This window comes from Poecilia reticulata, linkage group LG21, assembly GCF_000633615.1.
Source record: "Poecilia reticulata strain Guanapo linkage group LG21, Guppy_female_1.0+MT, whole genome shotgun sequence".
Taxonomy (NCBI): domain Eukaryota; kingdom Metazoa; phylum Chordata; class Actinopteri; order Cyprinodontiformes; family Poeciliidae; genus Poecilia; species Poecilia reticulata.
In genome coordinates this window covers 18,614,515-18,639,690 of record NC_024351.1, presented here as the reverse complement: position 1 = coordinate 18,639,690, position 25,176 = coordinate 18,614,515, and the positions used below count along the sequence as shown (strand labels likewise).

The 25,176-nt window shown below is 40.7% G+C and overlaps 2 protein-coding genes across 2 annotated transcripts in view; both read left to right on the top strand.

Moving 5' to 3' along the window:
- Positions 1-5,807, top strand: part of sptlc2b (serine palmitoyltransferase, long chain base subunit 2b) — an 18,602-nt gene extending 12,795 nt beyond the window's left edge. Inside the window, exons 10-12 of the mRNA XM_008398236.2 lie at positions 1,489-1,624; positions 1,723-1,852; positions 2,872-5,807. Coding sequence (XP_008396458.1) covers positions 1,489-1,624; positions 1,723-1,852; positions 2,872-2,985 — 380 coding nt within the window. The 3' untranslated portion in view covers positions 2,986-5,807. The remainder of the gene's footprint in view (positions 1-1,488; positions 1,625-1,722; positions 1,853-2,871) is intronic.
- A 2,045-nt stretch (positions 5,808-7,852) lies between these two features.
- Positions 7,853-23,505, top strand: ism2b (isthmin 2b). Its single transcript, XM_008398237.2, has 6 exons — positions 7,853-8,818; positions 15,104-15,349; positions 17,419-17,746; positions 19,197-19,334; positions 19,424-19,492; positions 21,707-23,505. Exons 1-6 carry the CDS (start codon positions 8,708-8,710, stop codon positions 22,222-22,224), a joined length of 1,410 nt encoding a protein of 469 aa, XP_008396459.1. The 5' UTR covers positions 7,853-8,707; the 3' UTR covers positions 22,225-23,505.
- The last annotated feature ends 1,671 nt before the right edge of the window (positions 23,506-25,176 follow it).

The following is a 25,176-nucleotide window of genomic DNA, read 5'->3' as shown; positions in this document are numbered from 1 at the left end:
CCCATGGAAAGAGCATCAGTGACAGTATGATTAGTTGCAGCTCAGTCACTGTTTGCAATTCAAGCCCTTTGAAGTTTCAGATGCTGACACAGAGTCAAAGTGACAGTCGGAGCTGCCTGTTACAGGCCTGTTGGTTTCCACATGTCGCGCACAAAAAGGACACCAGACGCATGCCTGGATCGAAACGGAAGCTTTAATCAAACGTGAACGCGTGAAGGAGAGGGGCAGGAAAAGCGACGCGCTTCCGTCCGTGTCCTGCCCCCCCGAACAGGACGGCCGATGTGTGTAAACGCCAGCTTTCTGTTTCTGGCTAGCAGATCACTCTGGGCCAGGAATACCTGTGGATTTCTTCACAATGGAAAATATGTGCGGGTAAATATAAAGCCAGAGTTTGTTGTGTCTCAGGTTGCTTTGAAGCTCCGCTGTTTCTGTTCTGGCTTTTTGAGCACTGCCCCGGCAGATGTGTGTTGCTGTTGGCACTTTGCGGCACATGGCTATTTGTTTGGTTGGGACGCAGTTGTGTGAATCCGCAGCGTGACATGGCATCGTCCAATATCTGTTTAGTTTCAGCTTGTTGACTATGAACCTAAATAATTTTGTTTGTGTTCAACACTTTTTTTTCCCCCTCCGAATAGATAAAAATCATTCTTAATAATTAAGGATGTTCTCATGAGTAAAAGTTGGATAAAAATTGCTTTTCACTACATTATGCCATCTTAAAAAAAAAAAGAAGAAAAAAAAAGCTCTGATTGGCTATCATGTCACGACTTTACTTTCCATTCCGAGGCCTTCCACTTTTTTTTTTTTCACAACTTGAAATACATTCAAACAGATTAATGTGTCTGTCGAGTGCGGAAAAAGTGCAAAGGCCTTCTTTCAGCCAGCTGGCAAGTGGTACAAAGCATCAGGTTGGGGAGGGGAAGCGCTTCAGTAGCCGTTGCTTTAAAAGTCGTAAAAAAGTCTGATCACTTTGGACCTTTTTTTTTTTTCTTTGCTATTTCTCTAAGAACAATTCAAACCACAGGAACACTATGATGCAAAATGTTTTTGAAACCGTAACCCTGGAATACTTTGATCATGATGAATGATAACCGGCCCATGCTTACTTTAAATTAGCAAAACTGTTAGAGACAAGTTTTATAAAGTTATAACTCAATTTCTAAAGATGTTTGTTGGCAGGATTTGTCTTTTGTTCGCTAGCTACTTGCGTATTTAGTAGAATTTTTATTTGTAAATTTTTCTGAAACCACATAAAAAATATAAGAATCATACGTTTTCAAATAAAAATCTGTTTCATACAATTCGCAAATGTATACCACTCATATAAAAATCCCAATAATGCACATTCAATTTTGTACCACACATACATTTTGTGAATAAAATATTGTAAATTGATCGTTTTCACAGGTTTAAGTCGTTAAAACAATGACTGGTGCTTTGGAAGTAACAGGAAGTTTCAAATTGAGTCTCTCTCTTTATGTTTTCTAGGCGCTGATCGCCTCAAGCAGCTCTCAGAGAACACCAACTACTTCCGCAGGAGACTCCGTGAAATGGGCTTCATCATCTACGGCAACGACGACTCGCCCGTCGTGCCGCTGATGCTCTACATGCCGGCCAAAATCGGGTAAGCGTCGCAGGTTTCGAGTCCTTGTCCGACCCATCGGTTCAGTTTGTTTCTTTGCCGTCTTAACGTGAAGAGCTCGGGTTGCCTCCGTGTTTCAGGGCTTTCGGCCGAGAGATGTTGAAGAGGAACATCGGCACCGTGGTCGTCGGCTTCCCGGCCACGCCGATCATCGAGTCGAGAGCGCGCTTCTGCGTTTCAGCCGCTCACACCAGAGAAATGCTCGATACCGTAAGTCGATTGCAAGCTGCTGCTCAGCGGTGATGTTTGTTGAAATGATGTTGCTGTACGCTGGTTTTGGAAGTTGTATTCTAGTCCAGTTTTCAAATAAAAAAAAAAAAAATTAGAAGGAGAAGGATGACGATAAAAGCTTATTCTGATTCTGACACGATCAAAATAGGGCCTGGTCTTATTTCATCAGTCAGGAAATCTTATTTGGGGAGGATTCTCTAAACTTTCTAAGTTTGCATTTTATGCCAAATAAAATAAAGAGCGCCTGACTGTGGACTTTGTAACCTGCTTTTCTTGACTTTCTGTAAATTCCTTTCCATGACTTGTGGTTCCTTGAATTGTTTTCTTGCTGGAATACCCAACCTTTTATATATATAATGTTATATATAATATATAATTTTATATATATAATATATAATATTCCGTCTTGCACCTCAAACATTATTTAAAGCACCTGCAAGGCCAAACCGTCTTTAAATATTACTGCTAGTAGCGAAGCTTTAAAATATTTAATTTTTATTGAGGCTTTGCTCCACTTCTCCAAAGACGCTTTATTCATCCGCCGGAGGAGCACATCATCAGCGCCGTTTGTAAATCGTCCATTTAACTGGTATCGGCCTGCTTTTGTGAGGCACACCGAGGAGCCGCTTTTTCCGTCTTCGGAAAAGCCAGCCCTCTCTCTTTCTCTGTTCCTCAAAGCATGGAATCAGGGAAAAAAAAAAAAAGAAAAAAGGTCAGGAGGAAGGTAAATTGTTTCCAGGTGCCCTGCAGTATGTTGCAATACTGATAGGGTCTCTGGTGGAAAGGAGTGGTGATGAGGGGGGGAGGTTTTTTTTTTTTTTGTTCAATGCTGTTTTTGTTTTTTACACTGAGCCTTCTGTTCACCTTTCACCTCCACTTTCCCCTCTCTGACATGTGAAAACATCCCCACCTCCATTTGACTGGCACAAATAAAGTCTCTTTGAATCCTTATTAATATCAATCTCCTATTTCCTGTTTTGTTTTGTTTCGTCCTTAAGGCTCTGGAGGCCATTAGTGAAGTGGGCGACCTGCTGCAGCTGAAGTACTCCAGACGGGAACGACCTCTTCCCTCTCTGGGATGGATGTCTGAAGAGAGCCTCCTTCAGGACTGAGCCAGCTCCATCTTTTTGTTTCCTCCTTTCTAACCTCTCTGCACAACACACATCCCGATAGATTAATTTATTTGATAACAAACACTTGGAGCCAGACTCACTCACTCAGCTGCTCCGCATCTGCGAGAAGCGAACCTGTGACCTGCGACCTGTTCGCACGTCTCGTCGCGTCGTGTCGTGTTTCCTCTCACGTCATGTCTTAAATCTTGCACGCACAGTGAATATATATATATATATATATATATATATATATTTGTGCAATAAAAAAAAGAAAAAAGACTTCAAGAAACCTAAAACACAGTAGGGGAAGCTCTGTCGTGGAGAAGAGATCTGATCCTAGCCTTTTTGTACGAGACTAACCTGATGCGTGTAAACATTATTTATCGCAAAAGCAAAGGCGCATTATCTCACACACACACACACACACACACACACACAGACGGTTCCTGGTGTGTATTGATCCGACCGCTTCTACTTGAATTTGCTTATAGAATATTGGATTTTCTTTTTTTTGTTTGTTCTCCCCAACCAAAGGTTGTTGCATATGTATAGATATATTTTCTACATTTCTCTTGAAATGCGAAGCAGATGTTTCCAAAAGAAAAACATGAAACTGTGGGGGGAAAAAAATAGACTGACAAAATATTTTTTTACCGCTTATTTTCTATTAATAGTCCTGCGGCCTAATTTACTGTTTACACCTGCACTCAAACACTTGAGCCAAGGGTCTTTAGCATTTCTTTGAGGTAAATGGCCTACATGTATATAGTTTCCCCCCCTCCATTCTGCTCACTAAAGTGCTTTTATGTGAATATCTGAGCATGACGACACGCTGCAACTTCGATCTGTATGCATGACGATGCTGCTTCCAAACTCATCCGATATGTACAGAACAGTTTTTATTTATTGAAGGAAGGCATCTTATCCTTTTGCTATGTGTTTTTGAAAGGCAGCTCTAAAACACGCTACAGCTGAGAGTATATATTTGAATCAGTTACACTTCTTAACATTCGCACTGTTACCACTGACAGGCCCTCTAAATGCCGAATGACGTTGGTAGGAAAGTTTTATGTATACCTACATAAATATATACCCTGAATGTTCTTTATTTATTGTTTTTGTTCTTTTTTTCACCGTAATTTTTACATTTTGTGATCATCCACTGAAACAGCATTCCATAATCATTTTTTGCTTTCAGTGTGTAGATGTCATTTTGATCTGTTTTTATTTTATATTTTGGTAAACAGTCTGCTGTCCAGTTTCAGTGTGAGTCATTTTTGTTCCGTCACTACTGATGTCGGCTCAAGGTGGTGGTTGTTGGTCAGAAAATTGTCTGTTGTCTGCCAATGTGTTCGTTTATGCTGATAAAAAAATCAAAAAAACATCCAACGGCTTTGTTTTCTTTTTGCCTTTTTTTCCTTCCTCTACACATCCATCGTACACTACAGTGGCGTATTTGTCCGATGCATTTCACCTCATCCTTTAATAATTTGAACAATAATTTTAAGTGCGGGAGTGGGGAAAAAAAAGTTGATAAAATGTGGAAAACATGATTATAAGTGCATAAAAAGGTGCTCTGGCAAAGGATTTTCTTCCTGGGAGAAGTTTCTCGTCGAGTGGACCGTTGGGAGTTTGCAGTTGTGCCTTTGTTGCAAATGAGGTTTATTGTTGAGAGAAAAGCTCGAATTGGTCAGGTGTTTGCAATAAACAGCAGAAACTGTTTGTAAAAACCTAATATTACGAGGATTTCGTCGACATGCAATGCTACATAACGGTAAACATTTGCAAATTGGGAGCAGTCTAACGCAACGGCTTCATTTAGTTGCATCGGGTCGAGATACAACGCCTCAAATACCTGGACGGTCCCCATGAACATTTCAATGCGTATTGAAAATATTTTGGGTATAAAGTTCAGGCGTCATCCAAAAAAGACAGAAATATAGCAAAGACCTTGACTTTTCCTAGAGATACAAATGGAAGCATAGTTTGCAATTTTTCAAATAAGGTCCTACGCCACCTGATCAAGGTAGCTATCATCGTTTGCCACCAGATCACCTTGGAAACAGGTGGTCAACAAACCGTGGTTGGTGTCATTCGACTTCCAAACGGGGAAATAACTCCAAGCATGTCTAAAAGTTCAACAAGGCTTTGGTTTTGGAGGAAGTCCTGGACGATGCTGGAGTGGCCCATCATATATAGTTGCCTGACGTGAACTTTGTTGAAAATCTCTGGTGTGGTTTGAAAAGGTGGTTGCGGCACTCTAGCCTAACATTAGAAAGGAACTGGAGGACTTTGCTTGTAATTAATCTGGCTAAGGTTCCTCAGGAACACTGCTACTAGCTGATATCTGACTACTAATCACGTTTGCAGTAGCATTTTATTTTTTTCTTTGAGACTTGAGTAGTCATGAAATGTAAAATTCAGCGTTTGATGTGGAGAAGTCACTCATAATATTAGTTGTAAGATCTTTAAATAGCTTTTTTTTTCACTTTATTATTGCAAACAGCTGCCAGTTTGTTCGTTTTACCAATAAACCTAATTTGCAGCTGGTGTTGGAACTTGTTTTGTTTTTCCTCCTGACTTTCCACATACGAATCTGCAGTTAGTCTTTAATGAATATGTTCAAAGTCTGGGCTTTGGGAACAAAATAATGTGACCTATACTTCCCAAACCGAACTGTTTGGACCACAGGAAACTGATCAGCCACGTTTGTCTTTGGAACTGTACGCTGGTTGACGGATCTGATCTGCAAAGCCATGATGTTTCTGAACCATGCTGCTAGAAAACTGTGCCACGAAAATTAAATCAGTTTTGAAGTTGAATCCTTGTCTGACTAGTTTTGTTTTATTTACTGAAATAAGCCAGGACTGAAACTTTTAGAGCTAAAACAGCAAAATACAAAGGACAAGTCGTTAAATTTATTCGCTAAACTTTTGAGGGTTTTAATGTTCATGGAGCAACAATTTACAATAATAATGTTTAAAATTGACTTAAAGTACAAGAACGCAATGGACAAATTTCACTGTCATTATTAAAAAATAAACCCGAAGTGGAAAAGCTGATTTATTTACATGATGCCAACTGGGAATGTCATCATCGACGAGTCTCAGGACGCAATTATGGATTTTCATCAATCTGGGAAGGAATACAAGACCATTTCCAAACAACTAAATATACCTCAATCAACTGACTTGTCTCGGTTTCTCAATTGGATTTTGATCTGGACTTTGACTAGGTCATTCTAACACATGGCTGTGCTTTGATCTGAACCATTACATTATACCCGGATTGCTTTCCTGATGGAAGGTGGACTTCTGCACCCGTCTAATCTGCTTGAGCCTCTAACAGGGTTTCTTTCAAGTTTGTAGCTTGTATTGAGCTCCAGTCATCAGCTCAACTCAGTTTCCTGATTCCTGCATGTTGTTACCACCTCCATGTTTCACTGTGCGGTTGGTAAGTTCCAGGTCTTCATGCCTTCCTTAATACGGTCTGATTTTTGGACTGATCGGCTTATTGTTGTGGTTTTCTCATTTGTCGATGCTGGGTGTGCTTGCGTCCTCTCTCCAGAACCTCCAGGTCTAGGCGCCGAGGACAGTGGGTGTGTCTGAGTGCTGCCGTCACACCTGAGTGCTATCAACTAATCCACATCTGAGTTAAAAGGGTCTCAAGATAATTCCTTGCCTGGTGGTCAGCCACTGATGGTAGAAGTCAACCAAAACCTTTGACCTCCATTGAGATTTTTTAGTGAAAACTCATTGTTCTTGGCATTCATGTTTGTCTTTTGCAGTCCTCCACCAGAACGCAACTCGGACACTTACCTGACAAAGCTCTTTGAGTGGGTTCCTCCTCTGAGTCCATCTAGAGCGTACATTTGTCTCCAGGCACAGCCATAATGCTCCACTCATGAAAGTAAATCTATCCGGCTTCTCCTTGGCACTCAGACAACAATTTTGAGTGCTGCTCTGCCAGCAAGAAACATAAAAAAATATATAAATTAACAAAATTGTTCCCCTCAACTCCTCAGCCTGCCTGCTCTCCAACAGATCACCTGCACTTCCAGGAATCCTCACCTTCTGGATCACACCCAGCGACACATCTCCAAGTCGGACTGATCTGTTATTCCCCCTCAGAACAACATTCCAAGCTCCCAAAACCCACTTACTTCTATTGTAAACAGACTTCTAAAACTAAATTGGATCTCAATATGTAGACTTGTCCAATTCTCTCACCTGAACTCTGGATTTCTGCAGGTCTTTCATATGATCAAAGCTTTAAATATCTTTTGGAAAATAACTGCTTTAAGCACTTAAACTAATTCATCCTTGATCTGCCTGCTTGTGTTTCTTGGTCATAACTAGGGATGTTTGATGTATCAGAATTAGCATCAGTATTGGCCGATATTAGACGTTTTTTAACATATCGGTATTGGCCCAAACAATAAAACTGGACCAAACTGATATTTATCTCCATCTTGTTGCTGTCTGTTTCTGTTATTTTTTTCCGAAGGTGTCAAAACAGTAAAGAAATATATGTGATATGGGTGAATATAGTTTATCAGAAATAATAGCAATGTTAATATCGGATATCGACCCAAATTTTCATATCGGTGCATTGTTACTCATAACGATGTTGTTTATCCACTGATGTTCTCTAACTAATTTTTGAGTCCTTCATAGTACACTGAAATTTAATTACATTTATTGATTAGGTAACTTTTGAATACAATTGGTTACACTGTATTTTATTTAGAGCAGATATTTTATTCAGAGTAAAGTGAATGAAAACACAAAAACAAATGTAGCCGACATCACATTAGCCTACAAAAAATGTATCAATATACTTCACAATTTTGAAATTTTGTGATGGTCTGTCACATAAAAACTAGTAAAACAGATTGAAGTTAATGATAAAGTGACTTACTATGAAAAGTTGGGTTTATAATGCTATGCAACTGACTTTGCCTGCCTTCAGTCAGTTTTACTGAACAAACTATTGCATTCAACTTGTCAAGCTCCTCAGTGGCCCCACTGCACCCTCTCCACACAGCTGTGAGCAATCCCACCCCCAACTCCCACAGCGTGAAACCTCTTAATGCGTGCGTAAAAGAGGCAAGTTTGCCTAAACCGTTTGGCTGGGCGGGACGCGCGCACAAACACGTCGTATAAAACCGTTGGATGAACCTTGGCTTGATAATGGATTAACGAATCAAACAGACAACCAGCGAGAGCAACCCTTAACGCCCAGATGTCAATGTATTGGAAGAGAACACCCATCCACCCACTGACGAGCAGTGAGTCACAGTTTAAAGCAGCTGAATAAGCGTGCGCCGGTGCGGACGGGGAGATTCAGCGTGGGGTATTACACTCTTTTTTTCCCCGGGTACTTAAAGCCCGCCGCCGCCGCAGCGGTTTTCATGGGGAAGAGAAGCGTGGAGCTCGAGCCACCGAACGAACCCACAGCTGCTGCGCGAGCCTCTGGTGTATCCGACATGGACAGTGCGCGGGATGCCGTCGCACGCTGCTGGTGCGCATCTTTATAAAGAGCGACGGTTCGACCGACGAGACTTCAAATCTCCATCTGTTGTGAGCTAAAGTCAGAGCCAAGCGGTGGACGAGAGTTTGACGACAAGCGTTTCTCCTGAACCAGGCCGCCGCCTCGCCGAGAACAAACCAGAGAAAAGTACTTTTAAAGAAACTTCAAAGGGAACACCGCCGCAGAGAAGATGCGTGGAGAGGTCGCGAGGAGATTTCAGATGCTGCTCGCGCTTTGCTCGATTCTTCTCGTCAGTTTGGGAACGGGCTTTCCAACAAAACGCAAGAGTTTTACTCATAAAGTAAGACACTTTTAGTTAAATCTACAATTCTGTTGCTAAGAACGTTAAACAATAAAAATGGTTTGTCTTAATCAAATTTTCACTTAATCCATGCATTTTGGGTTTTATATCAGATTCCTGGTTATTTTTATTAGCAAATAACCTTTTTTTAAAGCGATAACATGGGTTGTAGAAAGTTAAAGTAATTCTGTTATTCCAGAGCCGGACCAAAATTATATAGGGCCTTAGAGGGAAGTTAAGTTTGATACCTCTCAAAAGGATTGGGTCTTAAGTTTTCTCGTAATATTATGTGGTATTTATTGTGATAATGATAAATGTGTAAATGTGATGCTAGAAGTTATTTAAAATCCTTATCTTTTGGCAAAATATCTGTAACTTCATTGCCAGAGCCCCACAAATGCGAACAGTACTCTACCACCTTTAAAATAATTTGTGTAGTTGATGTAGCAGCACAAAATAAGAGCATTCTTCACCATTTCTAGGATACTAATATTTATTCATTCTCTCATGAAACTAAGGCAGTGGAAAGTGGGGGGATTCAAACAATGACAACCACTACTTAGTCTTCATTTTTAATAATAAAAGGTAACACTTTATTTGAAGGGGTGTGCATAAGACTGACATGACACTGTCATCAACATGGCATAACACCTGTCATGAACATAAAGAAGTCTTTATGAATGTTTATGACAGTTGTCATGAAGTGTCATTCAGTAAATAATGACACTTTTACTGCAAAGTTGCTCTAAAAGTTGCTCTAAAAGTTGCATTGAAAGTCCATTACAAATGCCAACTTTGCATTAAATTGTCATTATTTACAAAATCATGCAAAGTTGGCACTTTTAATGGACTTTTAATGCAATTTTTAGAGCAATTTTGTATTAAAAGTGTCTTTATTTGCCGAATGACACTTCATGACAACTGTCATAAACGTTCATAAAGACTTCTTTATGTTCATGACAGGTGTTATGTCATGATTATGACAGTGTCATGTCAGTCTTATGCACAACCCTTCAAATAAAGTGTTACCAAAAAAAATTTACTTTTCATCATTATAATTAATTCCATGTAATTAATCACTTATTGCCTCTTCCTACTTCCCAATGCGCTACCAATATTGCCTTTACATATGTTTGAAAGATTGTCACAAAAATAATTTTTTGTTTCATTTTGAAGAGCATCAAGGTCTTTTGAATAATACCAAAATCATAAGTTAAAAATGTTTCACCAGTTTTGTATCTAAAATTTGGGAATTTGGGGAAATTTCATGATTGACTTGACATTAAAACATAAAATTTGGCACAGTTTCATTATTTTTTTAGTCATTTTCATGGTACTTGTGAAGGACTACTGAAGGAAGTTGGATTGTGTAAAACATGTTAAGACAAATATGATCGATTGTCGTCCTGTTATTTATAACAGTTACAATAATATTGGCTTTGAGTAAATTTGACCCATATCTGATCACATATGCGACCCACATCTGACTTTTCATGGCGGTCTGAATGTCCCATTTCCGATGTTTTCACCCCCAAAAAAACCCCCAGTTTTGCCCCACTTCCATACTAACTTGTATAAATATCTAGCAGTTTTCAAAGCATCTGTAGTCAGAACAGCCATATAGTATCAACAATGAAGTGTCCACCACTTCTACTACAACCTTTAGACATTTTGACACAGATATAGTTTTTTTTTCTTCTCAAATTTGAAAAGCATGTACCTAATTGCGTAAGTTGAGTTTTGGTTTTAAAATAAACTAACAAGCGAATAGGCTGATTTAAGCAACGCTGTCCTAACTTGAGATCCTCCAAATGTAAAAGAAATGGAGGTTAAAGCCTGGAAATGTTGCTAACAGGAAGTAAATAAATAAACGAGTATAATTCTGAGTGTCTTTTGTTTTTAGAGAAACTCACGGTCTTGACTTGTAGCACTCCAAACTTTTCATGAATGTGGCTCATGAATCACTTCTGTGATCATTTTCGTGCCCTTGGGGGCCCTCTGCTGGTGTGGGGGCCAAAGTGATCTGTTTAGTTTGGCTACGGCTGGGGCCAGCTCTGTATTATTGCAACAAAAAAGCAAATCCTAAATGTGTTTCCAATAATAATGCTGAATGAGTACTATAAACAACTTACTCCTCTTTAAAATGTTAATCTTTTCCCAATCACTCCAGTAGGATTTGTGTGCAATATAAAAACAACAGCTTTCCTGTGAAATATACGGCATAAGCATGACACACACAGTTTAACCGCTGTAATTTATACTCTGGTAACTGATTACATTAATCTATCATGATTTAGTTTTGCAAAAATAATTAGCTGATTTCCACCTTTCGACTCAGATCACGTTGCTCTGTTTTTCCTCCAACTCTCTTTCCATGTATAGTAACGTTTGTCATGATCGGGCACACACCCTGCCATCATAAATCCAAACTCTGTGCGTAGCTCGGCACGCCGCACAGTGTGTGTGGCGTGTCTATCTAAGGGGAATGTTTGTGTTATGCGCAGACATATTTGGAAATCAAAGTCTGTTGGTGGATGTGTGTGCGTGAGTGAGTGTGTGTGTGCGTGCGTGCGTGTGTCAGGGTTCTGCTGTTGTCTTTGAACTCTCCATCTTGTGTGGCCTCCCATTGATGCCCTGTTGGGACTTTCTCTCTCATCATCTGTCTGATTGATGTAAAAGCATAAAGGGGCAGAGAGAAAACAGAAGGAAGGAAAAGAAGGGAGTCATTAGAGTAAGAAAGAGGAGGGGAAAAAAATCCCTGCAGAGTGTGTGACGGTTCATTTCTATTCCCAGCAGTTTGTGGAAGATGACTCCCTACCTGTGCTTGTGACCTGCAGTGTGTAGAAGGCTAAGACAGAGGGGAAGGAGAAGGTGGAGGCTAAGATTGGTAGACTAACTAGATGCTTATGTAACCAGAATAAGGGAGGCCTTCAGCATCTCCCGTACTGGGGCTCAGGTCAAGTGTCATTCATCTGGCTGTTTACGTTGGCTCTTTTTTTGTGTGTTAATGTGGAATTTCCTGTTTTTGGGTTTTGCCCCCATCTCTCTTCAAAGTGGAGAAAGAGGAGGGTTGTGTCGGAGTGGCCTGTTTTCCCCAAATATCAGGACCTGTTTGCTCTGTTCACTCTCTGCCCTCCTTTGCCCCCCCCCCTCCCGTTTCCAAAGCTCCACAAGCTCACCCCAGTTCCTCTGAGCATGCATTCGCTGTCCTGTTTCTATTTGAAAAAGATGCTGATCAAAGAGCATCCATAGTTTATTGTTCTTCTGTAATGGTTTGGAAACAGCCAAGTGCAGGGGCCTTTGATTTCTGCGCGCGCATAAATCAGGCCTGCCACTCTGCGTGCCTTCCCAGACTCCCCGCCAATCCTACCGGATCTCATCCCTAGCCCTTTACTTCGGTCCCCCCTCCCCACGTTGGCTTCGCCCAGCCTTCCAACCTCCTCTTCCCTAACCCGAATGTGTGTCATCATCAGCAGTAGCAATGGCAGTAGCCCTAATTGGGCGTAATCTTTTAAATCGCTTTCAAACGGCTCTCTCTGCTTATCTTCAAGAGAGACTGCAGTCTCCAGGTCAGGACTGGTGTACCCCTTTGCATTTTGTGCAGTCTCCCTGTTAAGCACGCCGCATGCCATCAGCCACAGGGCCTTTGATCAGGGGAGCCCCACTACCAAGTAAGGAGGAGAGGAGGAGAGCAGGATCAGAGAGAACAAGGGGGAGGAAGAAAGGAGGAGGAGAGTGATATACAGGGCGAAGGAATACAAGATCCAGATGTGAAACAAGACGAGATGAGGAGGGTGTGAAAGTATGTGGCCTCTTTCATGGCTCTGGACTTCAAGCTTTTTGTGTTTTCATGGTTGTGTTAGATATATGCGAGTCTTAGGTGAGAACCGTCTGGTCCAATATAACAGATATAGCATTGTAGGACAATATTACAGTGTCGGACAACGATTCTTTATAGGTATTTGAATAAGTCCTGAACACTGGATTGACATCTTCTTTAAACTTGTTGTCTTTGTTCAGCCCAGAAATAAAATAAATATACTCAAAAGTAAAGCTGTACTGATCAAAGATTTATAACTCATATTTGTAATGATTTCAGCCAATTTCAAACTATAATTATCAGTTTTCTTATAATATGTCTGAGAGAGTAGTGAACTAAAAGCTGGATTTTATTCATTTAAAACAATACTGATAAGGGTGGACATTGACAACTGCCTTTAGCATCTTATGTTAGCTATTAGCAACATTAGCTGTGAACAAGAATCTCTGTGTGTATTATCCAGAGAACATAGACCCTTAAATCTGAGATTTCCAAAAGACACAGCTTGGTTCTACTCTGTTCAGAAACAAGCTCAGGGTCAATTTGCTGCTCTGCCGATTCAACAAAACGTCTATAAGGAGGGTATGAATTGATGCTCTGTTTAAGACAGCTCCTCTTTGTACCTGAAAAAGTCGGGTACAACACAACCAACTGCCAGACCAACCTAAATAAACACACAAATTGCCTCTGCATATCCTTTAAGAAGTGACTTTTGGGCCTCCTTTTACCTTATTTTGAACATCAACATCCTACATTTAACTGAAAATGGATAACTTTCAGGATACCTCCCTCTGTAACAACTTCCACTGTGAAGGATGTGGTTAGTGTGATCTAAACTAGCTTAAATACTGAGTAGAAAAATATCAGTTTTTTGTTGTTGTGTTCGTTGGCTTGTTTCTGACTTGTAGGTCCCCAATAACGACATGCAAACAAAAATAGTCCATTTTAAGTCACCATCCAAAGTTTTCAGTGAATCTCTGACGAAACTATCCAAATCTCAACTCAGCCTGTTTGACCAACTCAAACAACTTTTCACCCATATTTAGATATTTATAGATCTATTTTATTGACCATATGTTTAATGTCTTTCAGCTAATTTCCATTTGTGGCGGAGATATAATATTTTACAATTTGGTCAAAAACTTCAGAATACAGCTAAATACTAAAACCATAAACATAATATCAAGCAACTTTATATCACAGCACATTCAAATGCTTCTTTTCCCATGAGTTTTATTTAGAAACACACATAACTAGTTGCAACAAAATATTGAAGTGAATCTTCATCCTAAAACATGTCATAATGTATTGCTAAAGGATTAAGTTTTTTGTGCATCATCTGTCATTTGTATTAGTTTAATTAGTCTACTTTTGCTAGACGTTGAGTTGTTCATTTTTAATTTATTGGACTATGAATTGTGCTTGCTTGGAATATTCCCCAATAATGGATTCAGTCTGGGGTTGAAAGGAAAAAAGATCCCTAATATCTAACCTGTTTGTCACCATTATTTAAGTCTATTTGAGGAACAAGGCTGAGTTCATCGTTTATCAGGTCTGGGCTGAGTTATCTTCTTTGCACGCTTCTTGTGTCTTGCACTCTTGAACAGTGGCACAAGATCTTTATGGGACAATCACAGGCATTGGAAAGTACATCGTCTTCTGGAGGCCGTAACTACAAATCATCAACTCACTGTTCATGAGTTCAGACAGTTCTCCTCCTCTTTGGCCTTTCAGCTGCCCCTGTTTTACTGGGCATGACCACAAGCTGGCTCATCTCCAGTCGTAAACAAGGACCAGCGTAGCATACGACACATAAAAGACGAGAATCAGACCAACAGAAACGAGGTGCGGGTGCACGTTTTCACCGTTTGCCGTCACTCTTTTTGTCAATTCCTTTTCTGTGGCTGTGAGACCCTTCAAGGTCACATGCAGAGGGGGGAATAAAAACAGCAGCAGGTTCAGACACCCTCGCATCAGCCCAGGAGTCCCATGCCCCTAACCCAGGCCCTCTAATTAAGGCTAAAAGAGGATCTCGCCGGGACAGGACCCCCTTTGTCCACAGCCTGGATGCCATGACTGTTGTGGGAAAAAAGAAAAAAAAAAGGAACGAATGCTGGTTGATCACTTGGCTAGTAATTTGGATGCCTCAAGTCTTTTACAAACTGCTGACATTGCAACAAAACGAAGAATAGTAGTTGTTCTTACAAAGAAGTACCACACTGGCTATGTTCCCCAATGACCAGCCAGTGTGCTGAATTGGTTCTGCAGTAGTTTGCAGAACCAATTCTCCACCAGCGTTGCACATTTCCTGTCGCAATAAGCCCTGAATCAATTAATCGCATGATAAATTAAAAAGATTTTTGATCATTTTCACTTGCATGGTTGTTTGTTTTTTCTTCTTAATGAAATGTCTTGTGCCTGTGCCAGACAGTTCAACTATATGTATATTTTGTGTTTTCCATCAGATTCATGGCCATCCAGTTCACACTGGTGGGATCCAGCACGTCTCTGAGGAGCAGCAGAACCAGGTCCAGAGCATCCTGCCTGAGCCACACAGTCACCAGAGGAGGTGGTCTCACCCCCAGCACCGCTCTGTTGGTGTTCTTCCACAACCTGAGCCCGAGGAGGAGACCAAGCCTTTTATCTTCGACCTAAACAACTTTCCAGATCTAGCCAACGCCGACATTAACTCTCAGAACCCCAACATACAGGCACGTGTGAAGAAGGCACACACACTTTGAAATGTTAAATTAGTACTTTGCTGAAGCAGCTTGTCTGTCTGTAGGATAAATTATTAATGCTGTCAATCGATAGAAAAACTGAATCAGATTACTCAAATTCGGACATTTTGATTAATCGCGACTAATCACCAATTTTATGAGCTTGAAATGTATAAATCTACATTTTTAAAACATGTTTACAAAAATTTTCCATTGCCTCAAACCAAATGTCTGAAGATTTTCAGTTCTCCAGGTTTTCATTTTCAGGAAGATTTTTTTTTAAAGTAATTTGTTTCAAACTTAGTTTAGAAATGTTAACTGATTGCGCTTCGACGAAAGGATAATTCGATGGAAGGATAATTTGACGGAAGGATAATTTGACAGAAGGATAATTCGCCATCGCAAAAAACACTGCATCCAACCATGGTTTTATCCACACATCCATTGTCATGTTTAATATTTTTTTGCCACTAGCTGGACAAAGGATCTGTGGACAGGATTCAAACTCGAGATGTCCGCATCGATGTCTATAGCTTCGCGGCGCCCGCTGTAACTGCCGTGTTTTTTAAAGCGAAATTTGCCGCTGAGCAAACCAGCCTGACTCCTCGCCAATCTCTTCACACGATATTGTTAATAGTAGCATCTTTAAACTAAAGTTTGAATTAATTGCGTGTTAACACGTTAACGGACAGCCCTATAAATTACTAAAACGTTTTAAATTAAAAGAAAATAATGGGTGTTACAGAGAAAAGTTATAAGTTAGTGTACTTTTTCTTTAAAGTCTCCTATTCTTGTCTTTTTGCTTCATTCTTCTTTTAAAATTTGAAGGCAGATATCTCTATAATCATGTATCCATTTATCCTCACAATTTAGGATAAACAAAAAGTTTAACATTTTCCAATTAAATTATTCTGTCCATCTCTGGGTAGCTAAGGGGTCGTTATGATGTAAAATATGCCGATCAGCTACAGCTAATAATATCTTTTCCTCCTGCAGCTTTTCCTCCTGTTCAAGTCGTATTCGCTCCTCCTTTTCAGTGATGACTAAATCTTTTGTGAGTTACCATATAAACACTTAAAACAGCAGGTTGTACAGTTTATATTCAAACAAACATAGTTTTAGGTCTGATGAATCTGCTGAATTTGGCTTTGGGAAATGCAGTTGCATCTAGGATGAGTCACCTTTCGGTAATAAGAGGTGTTTATCCTGAATGAAGCTTCACTACTTCCATAAGAGAGTTGTTTGATCTACTGAATGCTCATGCCCACTGATTGACTTTAAATCTATGGAAAGATTCAGTCATAAGATTAGTCACCTAATGATTTGATAGGAGTGGGTTTCGGACGACAGCTTGCCAGTTATGTGATGCTTTAAACGTGCATAAATACTTTACTGAAAGTTTGTAAATGTTCATAAATTCAAAATCAGACTTTATACAGGAAAAATTAAACTTTTTAAGAGATATGTAGAGAAATCAGCTGTTGCCTAGAATTGGAAAATGTTCATGTTCATTGGCCGATGAAAATCCAGCCAGACACTCCAGAATCAGATCTTTTTTCTTATTAGTGAGCTTACCATACATGTGACACTGGAAACAACCCTCTTCAGTGTTGAAGTTGTTACTGATTTTCATTATGTTTAAAATGCAGTTCAAATGGTATAATCCAAGACATGTTGACATAAATTTGCTGTGAAAAAATGAGAGAAAGAGACATATCTGATAAAAGAATGAACTACAACAATGCTTTTATTGTATCATTTTGAACTTTTAACACCTGTGTGACATGAAACACATTGGATTTTGAAAGACTGGCAGCTTTCTAGAGTCAACTTAAAGATCCGACTCTTTTAGGGAATACAGAAGGAGACTACTAGTGACCCATGCTGAGTCATATGTACTAATTACCAAAACTAAATCGTCTCAAGTTGTGGCAGTATCGACGGGTGAAATCTTTGAAAAGAAAGTCTGAAAATTGGCCCGAAATCAGTTTCACCAAAGCTTTTCCTGTCTTGGTTTGGAAGCATGTTGTTAACAAAGCCTCTCCAATTGTTCCACGCAGGTAACCATAGAAGTTGTTGACGACCCTCAAATGGAGGTAGAGATGGACCTGGCCAACGAAAAAGACTGGCTGCCTTCCTCCTCCTCCTCCCCGTCGTCCACAGTGGATTGGATCGGAGGCAAGAAGCTCTTCTGGCCCCTCTTCTGGAGCTACACCGATTCCAGCGAGGAAAGCAACAGCAGGTCGGGCACAGAAGATACCGGCGAGGAAGAGGGGGAAGACGATTACTCTCTAGATTATGGAAGCGAAGAGCCCCTTCCCAGCGGAGTGGGGGGAGACTGGGACACTCGCTGGAATGAGGGTTGGGATCCTATGGAAAGCTACTATGGTAAGATTCACATCTACTAGCAATGCCACAAAAAAAATACTAAATCAAGTACACAACTTAAAGTAAAACAAACATAGTGGAGTGATAAGATCAAAATGAACGAACAAGAATCACTTATTTAGGGCTTTCCGCTGTCAGATCGAGCCGAACGATGCCAGCATACGAGGAAGCATGAGCACTCGACCGTGAAGACATTTGCGGGCCGCGGCCACTTTGAAGTCGACACTGTCGTGCCGGTCTCAGAGGCCCGCCGTTTGAAGATGCCTTCCGATGGGCTCGCTAATAACAGCGTGAGGCTGTCACTGTTCTCTGGGACAAAACATCCCTCTGCTTGTGGACAATTAGAGGACAGATTGGGAACAGAGAATGGCAGAGACCATTTGGCCGGCTCTTTCATCCCTCCCCGGGACCCTTTGGGCCCCCTCCCTTCACTTCTCCCTAACCTCCCCCCACCACGTTTTACGCCCTCACTGTCCTGCGCGGCGCAGCCTTTTAGGCGAGTTCAAGAATTTGGGAGGCTGTAAGGGCACCGCATAACTTGTTTTGTGTCTCAGCTTTCACAGACAACGTACTCAGGGATAAAAATAGTAAAACAAAAAAAAAAAAGAGAGAGACAAAGAATCGCGAGGTGTGCGCTGTCAGAGTTGGAAAAGGAAGTGAATCCCAAATGCAGAGCCCCAATCGGATTGGTATTTAGCCAGTTTTGAGGGTTGTTCGAAGCTCTCCTCAGATTGATCCAAATATTTTATGGTTGAGGAAGTTTCCGCAGGTGAACGTATCTCTTCGCGTGTGAATTAAGCGATTATGCATATTTTAATCTCTTTCAATGTTGTGTGTACAGGAGAGAATCAGTAAAGGGCAACAATGCAGCTTAAATGGTCACATCTAACGACTTTGTGAACATAAATTAAGGGTGCCAACCTTAGCTCGTTCTGTAATTACAACCTCCCTGAGACCTCATGCCCCTATGGCCACATGGCGAGCTGGCGTTGCCCACAAAGTCAAATTGGGTGCCTGCTACACCCAGGCTGGTATTTCTGCACCCACCTCGCCTTTAATCAAGAATGACTTGTTTTTAGTGTTATTAACACCACAAGGAAATATGGTGCGGAGGCGGACAGCCACAGCACAACCTCTCTCCCTCTAATTTCACTCAAGCCTGCTTAAAAAGAGCAACGGGTTGCATGGGAAAGGTTAAACCAGGAGAAAATTGTCATGTGTATAGCCTAAGACGTTAAGGAAACTTTGAAAGCTTGTTCTGGATTAGAGCGTTCGAGTACACAGATTCCTGTCAAAACAAAACTTCTGTTTTTTTTTTTTTTCTGCTCTGTTTTTACACTGATCTAATCACAGAGTGTATAGCTGGCTTTGATCTCCACAAAGTAAATCACAAGCGCTTATGCTGGGTTTGGAGTGCGTGGTGATTTTGGATTTGTTTTCTCTCCCACAGAGAAGGAGACAGATGAATGGACTCCTTGGTCTCCATGCTCGGTGACATGTGGACACGGTGAAAGAAAGAGGACTAAATCCTGTGGCTACTCCTGCACACTGACTGAAGCTTCAAAGTGCGACCTGGAGCCTTGCCCTGGTAGCGTTTTACTTCTAGCTTTGTTTTAAATAATTTTTTTTTAGTCTGATTTCTAATCTAATTTCACCCGTTTCCTTTTGTCCTCGTAGGTGACGTCAACGCTGTGGTGGAACCATTCCCTTTTGAAATGGAGAACGGCACCGAACCGTTTGGAACAGGTGGGTTCTTTCTATCAAAATCTGGAAGAAAATCTGTTAGAGACTGTAAAATACATAAGGCTAGAGTGGAGGTTTACTTTCTAGTAGGGCAGCAACTCAAAACACACAGTAGAGTTGGGCGGATCAATCCAAAAAATTGATCATAATGACAAGTCAAGATTTCATTTTGATTTGCTCTCTAATTAAAATTTGTTGCACTGTATTTAGGAAAAATGCACAGAAATCATGCTAATTTGGCATTAAAGTATTTTGTAGATACCTATAAACTTAGCCAAAATTATGTTTGAACAAGTTGATTCAAAAGAGAAACTACTACAATCAGAAGTTGGATTATATATGCATGTATTGACATCAGCAATACTGGTATTTAGCTGGTATGGGTTCAATACCAAAAAGTGCTCTATCACACACCTCTAACATGCAGCCAAAAGCTACAATGGGTCAGATCAAGTCACACTGTTTGGTTAGAATGGTGAAATCCATTGGAGATTCTGTGATAGAACTTGAAAAGTGATGCTCAAAGGCCGAGTCCAGGCATTCTTAAAAAGTCTGAAATGTGTGTATCTAAAATTAAGGCCTTAAAATGTCTTTAATTCGTAATAAAAAAATCAAGTGGCCTCAAATATGGTAATCAAGGTCTTACATTTTTGTTGCAGCAGAACTATTTAACATTGTGTAGTCTGTCTGTTTTTAAAAATGTTTTCACACAGAACATTTCTGTCGTTTGTGACTGAGGGTTTGCTTTCGAGGCTACCTGTAAACAATATACCACAGCTAGCTAGCTACGTTTTTCTGTCACTGTTGAGTATAAATTTATTGCCAGTCGGCTGGATGACCTTTGTCTTTGCCATTGACTCACTTCTGTTGCCAACTCCAAACCAAGCTAGGTGCTTTATGTGCAAAAAAGCACGGCATTGAAGGGGTTAAGTCCGTAGGTTATTTTCTTACGGTTCTTGAATTTCATTCATAATGGTCTTAAAAAGGTTTTAACAAGTCTTAAATTTCAGAAATCCTATCATAGATTCTGTCCATATAATTTGACTGACTTTAGGTTATTTTGCAACGAGAGACAGCCAAGAAAAACTGGTATAGACTTACCCTTAAAGACTTGAAGCTGTAGAGTTAGAAGGTCAGTTAGCACTTAACTTTAGCCTCACAATTGTCCAGTACTTCATGTTGGTCTACTACCAAAAACCCCAATAACATTACTCAGAAGTTTGTGAAAAAGCATTGGGATTGTTGGGTAGTAGGGCTGAAACGATTCCTCGAGTGATTCGAGTACCTCGATTATTAAAATTCCTCGAGGAAAATTGACCTGCCTCGAAGCTTCGTTAATTTATGTTTTATCATTTAGCGCACCGTGTTTCAGCCGGAACATTATTTGCGTTGCGTGGAGCTCTGACTTCCGCTTCTGAGTTGTTGACGGAAGCTACGTGTTAGCGGCATAACGTCCAATCTTCAAGTTCGGCCCGCGGGGATTTTTCTGATTGGTGATAATTCCGGGTTTTCATCGTTTTTGTGGGACCAATAAACATCCTTAAAATGACCGGCGCGATGCCGGGAGTTCGGCAGCCTTTCTGCTCCGGAGCTGCTGGTTGAACGGCGGGAAGAAGCTGAGGAGGATTTATACAGGTGAGCGGAGAGACTGAACACGGCGGGTGGCTGAGGGTTGATGCTTACAGGGTAAGAGCAGCTTTACGGACGAACCGCACAATAAACTTGTATCATCCCGGTCTGAACAAACGGGAGGCAGAACATGGCTGGTAGATGAGTTTCTGAACGGAGGAGCCGTAAATATCCCGTATTGCTCCCCCGGTCTACAAAAAAGTAACTGGTAGGGAAGCACAAATGTGGAAAAAATAGACTGATGTTGATATCCGATAGTAACACTGGTGTTACGAAAGATTTACCAATATTTTATTTCATAATTGTTTTTATCCGATTACTCGATTAATCGTAAGAAAAATCTATAAATTACTCGATTACTAAAATAATCGTTTACAACAGCCCTGTTGGGGCACGATGCTACATAGCTGATATATTTTCCCTCGAGAAAGCAGATTGTTCTTGTTCTGAACTGTAATATAAACGTTTAGGAAAGGAACCCATAAGATTTCAGCTTGGCTCCATTCTGGCACCTGTTCACCCTATCAGCAGAGCTCTTGTAAACTACTAAAGACACAGCTTTGCTTCCTCTATCCTCTTTCCCGACAGATGTGGACAGCTGTGAGAAGTGGCTGAACTGCAAGAGTGACTTTCTCCAGAGGTATCTGCAGCAGGTCTTGTCCGAGCTGCCCAGCTGCCCCTGCTCGTACCCGTCCGAAGCGGCGTACACCGTGGTGAGCCTCTACGACGAGACCCGAGGGCGGCCTTTCCGCTGGCGCGACGCCAGCGGCCCGAAGGAGCGGCTGGACATCTACAAGCCCTCGGCGCGCAGCTGCATTCGCTCGGCGCTTTCCAGCGACTCGTCTACTCTGGCGGCGCAGCACTGTTGCTACAGCGACCGCGGGCACCTGATCACGCGGGGGAAGGGCGCGGGCACGCCGAACCTCATCAGCACCGAGTTCTCGCAGGAGCTGCACTTCAAGGTGGACGTCCTGCCTTGGATCCTGTGCAAAGGGGACTGGAGTCGCTTCCACGTGGTGCGGCCGCCAAACAACGGACTGAGTTGCCCAGAAAACCCCCATGAAGACGTGTTTATGAATGAACTTGAAGAGGCCAGAGAGTACTGAGTTACGACAGCCAAAACAACTACAGTCCTAATTTATGATGAAACAGCCTCTGCTAAATAATAAATATTACCTTAATGCCACATATGAGCTATTAATCATGCAAAACCCTCAAAGAACATTTTCATTTGTGATTGTGAGCTTTGATGAGGTTTGTGCCCACAGCATCATTGTCCTACATCCAGGCTCGGCCAACTGGTTACATGAAAAGATGAGGCGGGGAAAAAAATTATTGATTGTCATCTTCTCACACATTTGGTGTTGTATCAGTTGATTTCTTTCTAAAGTTCATTCCCTCTGAGGCTTGTTTTCTTTTGTCCTGTAGTTATTGTCTAATATTGGATGATAACATGTGGCCTAAATCCTATATTGCTTCATAAAAGTTTAAATGTTATGTCAATAAAGTGGTCCTTTTCAAGATACAAACAAAGGTATAGTTAGCTAATCAACATCTCAATGCTGCTACAATGTAAAAACCCTCAGGCTTTACGAGGATTTTAACAAATGGACACGCAGATCCAAAAGAGAACGCACGCATTCGCTGCTTATTTTTTCTTTCCTCCATCACAACTGCAAACTATAAAGGAATATGGATCTGAATGAGTGATTCGAAAGGCAAAGCGACTTTTCACAGTCAATTGTCCTTGTAAGACTTGTTAGAGAGCATTATGAAAGTAGCCTTTAGGCGGAAATGATCCAGAAAAATACCATTCCATTTCAAACGTTTTGTGGCGCTGACTCAATTTCAGCCGTTTCCTTTCACGACCAGGAAAAATACATAATCCGGGTGCCAAAGAGATACAAATCAGACTGTTGGTGCCAGTGTAAATCCAGCCTCAACATCTCTACCGTGCAGATGTAGACGAGGAGCAAGTTGGGCAATGGTTAGATTCTGCATGTAGGTGTCTCTACAATGTTCTCAGGGGGGGGGGGGGACTAACTGATCATGCCAAACGAAATCGGTTCATTTACCTCATCAACAAGACACTTTCTGGATCTTGTACAGAAGCATGTCGGGGCAAGAATCAGTCTATGTGTAATCCAGATAGAAAGCGATGAACTGATGACGCTTTTTCAGAAGGCATTTGGATCCTTTACGTTTGGTTAATTCTTTCAAGCTGCTCGATTGAACCGGATTGGATAGAAAAGACATTCCTTCCTACATAAAGTCATGAAGTCAGCTGACACAGGATATTGGCACCGGCAACAGGAATAAGTTGGTACGACCAAATATTTCAGACTTTAGCCATTATGTATGGTGCGTGATATAAAAAAAAAAAAAAAGTTTTTACCTGTGGCCAAACATATTTCAGCTTCGTGATGGACACACATAAAACGTGACCGCTGGACTTGTCCTTTCTTTCCAATCTTATTCCACGGATATTCGCAACAAACCTCTTTTCAGGTATTCTGCCTCCACACGCAAACAGGCATTTGTACTATGAAATAGCCAATTTTAAAGTAAGGCACTTTATTTTATTTTACTTTGTTTTGTTTTTTTTTTTGCCATTCATTAACAATTTTGTTATCGTGAAGGTAAGCTCAACGGAAATGCTGCGTTATTTCATGAAGTTTCATAACATGTAAGAAGTGTTGATATATAAAAGGAAAAAAGCATGATCTTTTTGTGATTTCTGGGTCTAGTATTACATATTATGGTGTTGTACAGTATTTATTTGTCTGTTCTGTTTTGTTTTTACGTTTGCTGAAGCTTTGAACTGCCTCTACACTCAGCATGGTGCACTAATTGAATTGAACAAATGAAGGCACCCGGTTACAAGGGAAGCATTTTTGCCTCATATCACTTTAAACAGCAAACAGTGTGTCTGTGTTTCAGTTTTTATGTTGGGACTGCTCTATGAATATGTTGTTGCAATTATACTGAAGAAATATATAAATATATATATATATATATATATATATATATAAATATATATATAAAGAGTTTGCATTCATCATCTGACATCTTAATGTGTTTTCTTTTACCACACCTTAGACAAAGGTGGTTTCAAATCACCTTTAGTTTGCTGAGTCGAATTTTCCAAGACAATTTCCTAACACATGTGAGACAGAAGCCACCATAAAACAGAGTGTTACTATTGTAAAACAAAGACAGAGATTTATGTTTAAAACTGTTTCAGCATCTTATGTTAGCAATTAGCTTCATTAGCTAAGTGTGAACAGTAGTCTTTGAGTGTTTTGTCCAGATAATGCAAAGCTGGACTTGAAATTAGCTTTTGAATGTTCAATAAAAAAAATAACCCCAGACATTTAAAGCTCAAAAGAATAAAACAGTCAGCTCCTCCTGAATCCTGCTCCAGATTAATTCTCCTCCTTTGCTAGTTCAACAAAACGTCCTCAAGTCAGAATTGATGTCCCGCGGCAGACATAAACTTTTGTAAGTTGAAAAAGTTGTGTGTGAAACGGCCAAAACCACAAAAGCAAAATGACCAGCACCCGCCAAAGTCTACTTTCCATTGTAGTAGCCTGACAGAAAAGCCAACGGCCAAATAGAGAATAATATTTTCAGTATTATTCTCTTACAACTTTTGTTGTGCTTCTGACTTAAACACCTGAGAGACACTGAAAATCACCAGCTTTGCATCTTCTTCCCATTGCACAAAGAGTGTTGTGGTTAGCACAACCTGGCACATATGGTTCATTCACTGATCAGAAAAATAATATTTTTGAGTTTTTGCCTCAGCAGTTAGCTGAGATGGTTAGTCAGACCTTATCAAGCTGGAAATCTATTGATTCTGATTTAGTCACTTCGGTAATACTGAAAATTGTAAACTTTGAATTTAGCAGCTTCGACACTGAAGAATGTTGTGATGTGATGTTTAAGTTTTCATGTTGGCCACCAGGCGTGGCCGGTAATGCCAAATATCTTCCCACAGTAGCGACTTCGTCATTGAAGAGTGTTGCATTCTGCGTGATCTGGTACATGTAATACAT